The sequence below is a fragment of the Indicator indicator genome, chromosome 36 (genome assembly GCF_027791375.1).
Source record: "Indicator indicator isolate 239-I01 chromosome 36, UM_Iind_1.1, whole genome shotgun sequence".
NCBI lineage: Eukaryota > Metazoa > Chordata > Aves > Piciformes > Indicatoridae > Indicator > Indicator indicator.
The window spans coordinates 2,594,980-2,603,088 of record NC_072045.1 but is presented as its reverse complement, the minus strand read 5'-3'; the positions used below and the strand labels follow the sequence as shown (position 1 = coordinate 2,603,088).

The window sequence follows — 8,109 nt, the reverse complement described above, 5'->3', positions numbered from 1 at the left end:
GGGAAGGATCTGTGCAGATGCTGCTCCCATCTCCAGGGTAAGGGCTTGCTCCTCCTTCCCCATAGGAGCAGCCCCAAAGCTGAATCCAGAAGTGCCTAGGGAGTCCCAGCTGGTGTCCCCCCACACCTCGGTGCGAGGCATAGTGCACAGACCATGAGATGACCTCCCAAGAAGCTGAGGGACACAGATCTGCTGTCAGCAAGCCTGAGATGTTGGGAGGATGAAGTCTGCAGCTCATCAAGAATAGAGGAAAAAACTCACAGATCCCCAGCATGGAGGAGCTGGAAGGGACCTCTGAAGCTCACCCACTTTAACCCCCCTGCTCCAGCAGGGCACCCACAGCAGCTTGACCAGGAGCACAATGGCCAGGGGGGGTTGGAAGCTCTCCACACAAGGAGACTCCACAACCTCTCTGGGCAGCCTGCTCCAGGCCTCCAGCAGCCTCACACCAAAGAAGTTTCTCCTCCTGTTCAGATGGAACCTCCTGAGTGCCAGTTTGTGCCCAGTACTCCTTTTGCTGTCCCTGGGCCCCACAGATAAGAGTCTGGCCCCAGCCTCTTGCCCCCCACAGCTCCTTTAGCTCTTGCTGAGCATTGCTCAGATCCCCTCTGGGGCTGCTCTTCTCCAGGCTCTCAGCCCCAGGTCCCTCAGCATTTCCTCACAGACGTTCCTGTCCCCTCAGCATCCATCCCTGCATTAAAGGTGTTGAAAGCCCCCGGGCCGTGTCCTGCCTGGTCTCCCTCATGCCGCTGTTGTCTGAGCAGAATTTTGCTTCTTTTTCTTGCAGGACTACCTCCCAGACCCCTTCCTGAGCTGCTCTGTTTCCTTTCCAGCAGGCTGAGGCTTTATCTCCCCATCCCCATGCTGCCCTGCAGTGGGAGAGGAGGGGTGACCAGAGGGGTCCCAGCCCTGGAGGGAACAATGTCCTGTCCCTGTTTTAGGCTGGGAGGAGGCAGGAGCAGCCCAGGGTCAGGGCAGGACAGGCTGGGGCAAGAGGGACTCGGGAGGGACAAGCACCCAGTCAGCACCAGCAGCTCCCAGCTCATTCACTGCTTGCTCCACCCCGGCTGCTGCCGCTGCTTCTGGAGCTCACTCCGGCCCCACGGATCCCATTTTGCCATCTTTAAGTCAAAACTTCAAGGCAAAACCAGAGCCTGGAGCCCTGCAGCTGCAGGAACAGACGGGGGACCACGCACAGTGGCACCACAGAGGTTGACGACTCCGGCTCCGCGGAGCTGGCGTTGGGTGCCGCTGGGGCTGCCGCGGCTCAGTCCCCTCCCCAGGGAGGGCTGCGAGGTCCCACCACAGCCTCTGGCAACCGGTTCAGCGCAGGGTGGGTGACGTGGGGACCTGAGCAGGCATCCAGAGGACATTCCCCACCGAAACCCCCCAGCCTCCAAACCCCTCCGAGCACACGCTCGCCAGCCACCGCCAGCGACCCAGACGCCCAAATATTGAGCTCTACATTAAATTACCCCGGGGGAAGGGGGCCGGGGGTGGTGGGGAGGGGGGAGCTGGAGCAGGTCGGAGGGAACGTGGCAGTTTGTTATGCTAACCGAGGGGGGCTCCGCTCAGGGGACATGTCGGAGAGGTCTGAAGAGCAAGGAGTTCACAGGCCCTCTCCTTTTGTCATGCTAAAAGTGCAACACAGAAAATATATACAGGCAGCTGCTCAATGGAGGGTGAAATACAAGGGATTGCTCCGGCAGCCCTGGGTAATGCGATGCAGCCCGGACAATGCTCGCCGCCGCCGCCGCCTTTGTGCGAAATGGGAAACTTCTCAGGGGGGGCACGGACACAGCCCGGCTCCCAGAGTGCCAGCTGCCCACCCCCCAGCATCACCCAGAGGTGGGGAAGACCCCGAATCTATCCCTGCGCCATGCTGCCCATAGGGTTCCTCTCCGCCTTGAAGGGCTGGTTGTCCGGGCATCGGCTCCGCCTCGGTGGGCACTGAGTGGCTGCCAAGCAGCAGCCCTTCAAGGAAGGGTCCCCACGGGGAGTATGGTGACCACGCTGGGCCTGGCACCCCCTCCCTGGGTGCGGGACTAGGACGTATCCTTAACTCCCTGACTTTGCAGCAGCGACAGCGCCGGCTGCAGAAGCTGCTGATGCTGATGCTAATTCGGGCGCTCGGCAGCCGCGGTGTAAAATCAGCCCTCAAAGGGCTTTTGTGTCCTGGAGGAGGGCAGCCGGGCTAGGGGGGGGGGGGGCACTAAGCATCCATCTTTTTCCCTCCTTTTTTTGCGTCTGAAAGCTGACGCTGTGGGGGCTGTGAGGGTCCTGGGGCTGTGCATTCGTTCCAGAGCCACCAGTTTGTGCAGACCCTGCAGCCGATGCTGCCTACCAGTGCAAGGGCTGGGGGACACTGGTGGGGGACACATACACCAGGGCAGTGCCCGACCAGGAAAGCAGAATTGTCTCCTAGCCGGGGAGCAGCCAGGACTGGGCCACTTTTGGGGAGCTAAGGGATTTCTTGGCATCAGACTCCCTGAGTCCTCCCCCACTGTTGGCTGAGGGGCTGCTGGTCAAGGCCGGCGTGAGGGGCATAAGGGGAGCTGCACCCTCAGGCTGCCCTAGGGGTACCTGGGGTGGGGAGGGGGATGTGGTACCCCTCAAGTCTGGGTACCCCAACCCCCGTGGATGCTCGGGGCGCGGGCAAAAGCGACATCTAGTGGGAAGCCATCCTGTCGCCTGGGAGATCGATATCCATGGCAACCCCTCGGGGCCACCAGCGCCCTGCCGGGACCAGGGCCACCTACCAGCACCCCTGGAGCACCCCAGCAAGGCGAGTGGGTGCTCCTTGCAGGGCAGGGCTGTCACAGCAATAAATGACTCCGAGCTCAGCCTAGGTGCCTGCAGATCCCCCTCGTGATGCTGGCACCTGGTGGACCCTGAAGCTCTTTACCCACTCAGTGGGATCTGCCCTGGTCTCGTCCAGCTTCAGCTCCTTCAGTGCTCACAGGGAGATGCAGCTCGGCAGCAACAGGGGAAAAATCATTGACTCACAAGATTCCAGACTGGTTTGGGATGGAAGGGACCTTCAAAGCTCATCCAGTCCAACACCCCCGCAGTCGGCAGGAACATCCCCAACTAGAGCAGGTTGCTCAGAGCGCCAAACAACCTGACCTGGAATGGTTCCAGGGACAGGGCATCTCCCACCTCTGTGAGCAACCTGGGCCAGGGTCTCGCCACCCTCCCAATGAATATAGGATCATACAATCACCTCCGCACAGCCCTGAGGCCGCCACTGGGACTCGAACTTCCAACCCCAGCGCCTGGCCGGACCGCAGCTCCCAGGAGGCAGCGCCTGCGGAACCGGCCGCTGCGGAGCACCCGCCCCCACCCACTGCCTCCTTGCTATTGGTTGATCATCCTGTCAATCTAAGCAAGAACGGTCCAGGATTGGCGAAGGCGGGGCGGCGGCGGCGGGCAGCCTGCTTCCTGCGGCCGCCTTTGCGCTGACCCTAGCATGGTGCGTGCGGGCCGGGGGTGCATGTCCGGGGGGTCCCCTCTCGGGGGTGGTTCACGCCCGGAGTGTCCCAGTCCGGGGGCTCCATGCCCGAGGGGTCCTAAGGGGCGGCCATATCCGGAGGCTGCATGTCCCGGGCGGGTGCGTGCCCAGGAGGGTGCATGGCCGCGGGTCCATGCCGAGGGTGCTTGTCCGGGGGTTGCATGTCTAGGATGTCCCAAGGGGTCCATGCCTGGGGTGTTCCGGGGCGGGGTGTGTGCATGCCCGGAGGGTTCATGCCCAGCATGTCCCAGGAGGTTGCACACCTTGGAGAATCCTTCCCGAGCTGTCCCATGGCAGTGACAGGGGCTGGGGGCGAGTAGCAGACGGCCCCAGTGTTGCAGAACGGTGGAGGGGCCGGGGGGTCTCCCTGCCTCGGAGTGGTTGGGTGCCCCCTGAGGGTGTCCCTGCGCAGGCGGTGATGGGGGTGCAGGTGGTGGTGAGCCTGCTGGCGGCCAGCCTGATGCAGAGGATGGCCCCGCACTGCTCCTTCGCTCGCTGGCTGCTCTGCAACGGCAGGTACGGGGCTGGTCCCTCCCCTCTTGTGCCCGTGGGGGGCACTGGGGACGCCTGGCACTGCTGACACCCCAGGGCTCTCTTCCAGCCTGCACCGCTACAAGCACCCCTCGGACGAGGAGCTCTGCACCCTGGCAGGGAAGCAGCGTCCCAAGAGCAAGCGGGACAGGTCAGCTCTGGTGGGCAGGAGGACCTCCAGACCATCGTCAGGGCTTGGGTCTGGTGCTAATGGAGGTCACCCTGGTGTGCTTTGGGGAGTGTGGCAGTGACAGCCTTGGGGCTGGTGCTGAGGAGCCCCAAGCCTGGGACGTGCCCCCACGCAAGGAGCTTTAGGCACCGTGGGACGCAGGGGCCAAGGCAGCTCTTTTCCTGCCACCCCCAGCCTGGCTTTCCCTTGCAGGAGGGTGAATGGTGTGACAGATGACAAACCCCTGTCCGTGCCCAGGGACATCGACCTGCAGCTGGACACCAGCCCCATCACCGCCATGGATGCTCTTGGTACCCCCTCATGCACCCTCTGCACACAGGACCCAGCACCACCCTGGGACCCTTGGCTGTGCCCCACAGGTGCCCAGAGTGTGGTGCCATGGCCCCTGTGCCCCCAGTGCTGCGCTACTTCCTGGACTACCAATGGTTTGTGGATTTTGCTGTCTACTCCACTGCTGTCTACATCTTCACCGAGGGCTACTACTGCTTGGTGGACGCCCAGAAGGAGACCAACATCGGAGTGCTCTGGTGCCTGCTGACAGTTGTCTTCTCCATGTATCCTTCTGCTGACTCCCAGGGTGTGATGGGCAGGAGGAGGAATCTCCCATCCTTGTTTTTTTCCCCCAGTTGAGTTGGAAAGACTCAGAGTTGGGGAGTTAAGAATCCCTCAGCCACGAGCTCCAGGGGTGCCTGATGAGAACTTTCCCAAGGAGAAGGTGGCAGTGGCCTCACCATGTGGATGCTAATGGGCCAGGGCAGGGGGGGTCCCACTGGTGTTGAGGGGTGTCCCAAAGCCTCCAGTTTCCTTGACAGGAGCCCCTTGCCCTCAGCAAGGTCTTCTTCATGCTGATGTGCCACTACTTCCGCTCGGAGGAGGGGGGCGAGCGCTCCGTCTGCCTCACCTTCGCCTTCTTCTTCCTCCTCCTCGCCATGGTGGCCCTGGTCATCCATGAGGACTACCTGGAGTTTGGCCTGGAGCCCGGTGGGTGAGGCAGGGTGGGGAGAGGTGGGTGGGCAAGTGGCCCCTGGGGGCTGTGGGCACCTCACTCACAGAGGGATCGCTCCCTGCAGGGCTGGCTGGCGTCAGCAGCAACCTGGAGAAGATGCTGAAGCAGCAGGGCTGGGAGTGGATGTGAGCTGGGGGCTGGGCAGGGAGGAAACTGGGGGGGAGGGTTTTGGGAGGTCTGGGGTGGGAACCCCTCCAGGGCTCCCTGGGGATGGGGCTGGCCTGTCCCCAGCACACAACCTTCTCTCTCTTCACAGGTTGCCCCTGGCCAAGTTGGCCTTCAAGCTGGGGCTGGTGGCCCTCTGCTCCTTCCTGGGTGCCTGCCTGACCTTCCCAGGGCTGCGCCTGGCACAGACCCACCTGGATGCCCTGCAGCTGGCAGCTGACAAGCCTCTGATCCAGTTGGGTGAACTCTGAGTGTGGGCAAGGAGGCCAGGGGGTCGGTGCTGGCATCTCGGGGGCCAGGACCTGCCTTGGCTCTCTGGCTGCAGGGTGCTGAGGAGGTTGGGTGATGGGAGAAGGTGGAAGGGACGTGGGTGAGGGTCAGCCTCAGCCTGTGAAGGCATGGGGGGAGCTGGGGGGAGCAGCCTGCAGGGGGGTCTCTGACAGCTCTGCTGCAGGGTCCTGCTCCACCTGAGCTTCCTGGCGCCCGTGCTGGTGGTGGTGATGTGGATCAAGCCTCTCTCCAGGGACTTCCTCCTCCATGCACCCATGGGCAAGCAGACAGTGCAGATGTAAGTAGCCAGCTCCCTGCCCCAGCACCCTGGCTCCAAGGGGAAACTGAGGCAGGGCTGCACCACTCCCTCTCCCAACACCAGCAGCTGCCCATCCTCACCAGCAGCACCTCCTCTCCCATCAGACACCCCGTGAGGCACAGGGGGGTTCTGGTGGGGGGGTTCTGACAGTCCCTCTCTGCCCAGCATGTCGGACTCAGCCTACAACACCGCTCGGCTCTGGGCCATCGTGGGGCTGTGCCTGCTGCGCCTGGCTGGCACCCGCTGGCACCTGCAGGCCTACCTGGGCCTGGCCCAGCGCTGGGTGCAGCAGATGAGGAGGGAAGCAGGCAGGATCCCTGCCCTGGAGATCCAGCGCAAGGTTTGGCTGCAGCAGCTGGGCTGGCAGCAGCTGGGCTGGCAGCAGCTGGGCTGGCAGCAGAGCTTTGGCCAGCGGCCAGCAGGCTCCTGCTGACCCCCAGGTGCCCACAGGTCACCAGGATCTACTGTTACGTCACCGTGGTCAGCCTGCAGTACCTGGGCCCCATCGTCCTCACCCTGCACTGCACCCTGCTGCTCAAGACACTGGGTGAGGAGCTGGCAGATGGGGCTCAGGAGGGGCAGGGTGGCACCTGCGAGGCAGCAGCAGCAGCCTGGGGAAGAGAAGGCTGCAGGAAGACCTTAGAGCTGCCTTACAGTACCTGAAGGGGCTCCAGGAGAGCTGGGGAGGGACTTGTGACAAGGGCTGGGAATGCCAGGATGAGGACAATGGCTTTGAGTTGGGAGAGGGGAGACTGAGACTGGAGAGGAGGAAGAAATTCTTGGCCGTGAGGGTGGGGAAATACTGGCACAGGTGCCCAGGGAGGCTGTGGATGACTCCTGTCTGGCCAGGCTGGATGAGGCCTTGGCCTGGTGGGAGGTGTCCCTGCCCATGGCAGGGGGCTGGAGCTTGGATGAGCTTTGAGGTCCCTTCCAACCCAACCCATTCCCTGGTTCTATGGTTCAAGGGTGTCCCCAGGGGCTCTCTGGATATGGTTTGCAGTTGGTGTGAAGCCAGCAGAGGCACTGAGCCTGCTGGGACCCAGCCCCCAGCACTGCTGCAGCATGGGGAGGGAGCTGCAGCATGGTGGCTGACCCCCCCCTGCTGTGCCCTCTGTCCCACAGGGCAGCACTCATGGGGGCTGTACCCAGAGCCCCCTCCTGTGTCTCCAGCAGTGGCAGTGTCACTGCAGCATCCCCCAGGGCAGGGGCAGGAACAGGAGGATGTCCATGTGGCAGTGCAGCAGATCACAGGCATCCTGGGCACCATCTTCACTCCCCTCTTCCTCCGTGGACTCTTTGCCTTCCTCACCTGGTGGGTGGCTGCCTGCCAGGTGGTCACCAGCCTCTTTGGCCTCTACTTCCACCAGTACCTGGCAGCCTCCTGACTGGGGGGAGCTGGGATGTGGCTCTGGGCACAGTGGGTGCCCGGCTGCTGGTCCCCTTGCTCCTGCCCTGGCTGCTTTGCCCCTTGGCATGTGCTGGTGGGACACAGATGGGGACGTTTCTGCCACCAGCTCTGGGCATGAGGGCTTCTGTGGCTCCTGGGCCAGTGTGGGCATCGCCCTGCTCCTGCCACCGATCACCACCGTGCCTCTCGCCCCCCCCAAACCCTCTTCCTCTTCCTGGCCCCACAAGGTGATGGAGGAGCCAAAGCCCCACAGATGGGTTTGCTGCTGCCTGCTCTCACCCAGCCTGGGGCACTGCTGCTCCAGCCAGCCCTGGCATCACCTTTGGGTACTGGAGACCTCACAGCCAGGCTGGAGCTCCTGCCAGCAGAGAGCTGGAGGTTTGCTCTGCCCTGTGTCTGCCTCCAGAGTCTGCTTTTGTGGGGTCACTGCTCTGGCCAGCTGGCTCAGAGCTGCTTGGGGTCATCCCTCTGCTTCGTGTGAAGGCCTCAGGTCCAGCAGCCTTGGTTGTTGGCTTTTAGAAATAAAGAAATCACCCAGAGTCTGTTTGGCCTCTGCAGGAGCTGCTGCTGATTGCACTTTGTGGCCATGAAGCCCTTCCAGCAGGGCTGGGGAGGGGGTCCCAGGGTGTGAGGGCAGCTGCCATGGGGAGGAGGATGAGCAGCAAAGCCACTTCTGGCCTAACTGTGCTTGAGCAAAGCCTGCAGCCCA

At 62.9% G+C, this 8,109-nt stretch overlaps 1 protein-coding gene across 1 annotated transcript; it reads left to right on the top strand.

Annotated features, from left to right (window-relative positions):
- The first annotated feature begins 1,737 nt into the window (after positions 1–1,737).
- Positions 1,738–7,377, top strand: TMEM161A (transmembrane protein 161A). Its single transcript, XM_054396059.1, has 15 exons — positions 1,738–1,814; positions 1,913–2,144; positions 2,699–2,789; positions 3,387–3,472; positions 3,924–4,027; positions 4,113–4,193; positions 4,425–4,522; positions 4,630–4,786; positions 5,062–5,213; positions 5,303–5,363; positions 5,495–5,638; positions 5,858–5,971; positions 6,158–6,332; positions 6,443–6,539; positions 7,115–7,377. The coding sequence occupies exons 1-15, from the start codon at positions 1,738–1,740 to the stop codon at positions 7,375–7,377; spliced, it is 1,932 nt and encodes a 643-aa protein (XP_054252034.1).
- Positions 7,378–8,109: the final 732 nt, after the last annotated feature.

Coding starts and splice junctions, on each gene's coding strand:
- TMEM161A (XM_054396059.1), top strand. CDS start 1,738: ATGCTCGCCGCCGCCGCCGCCTTTGTGCGAAATGGGAAACTTCTCAGG. Junction 4,028..4,112: donor TGGCTGCTCTGCAACGGCAG/GTACGGGGCTGG, acceptor GCTCTCTTCCAG/CCTGCACCGCTACAAGCACC. Junction 5,639..5,857: donor GCTGACAAGCCTCTGATCCA/GTTGGGTGAACT, acceptor GCTCTGCTGCAG/GGTCCTGCTCCACCTGAGCT.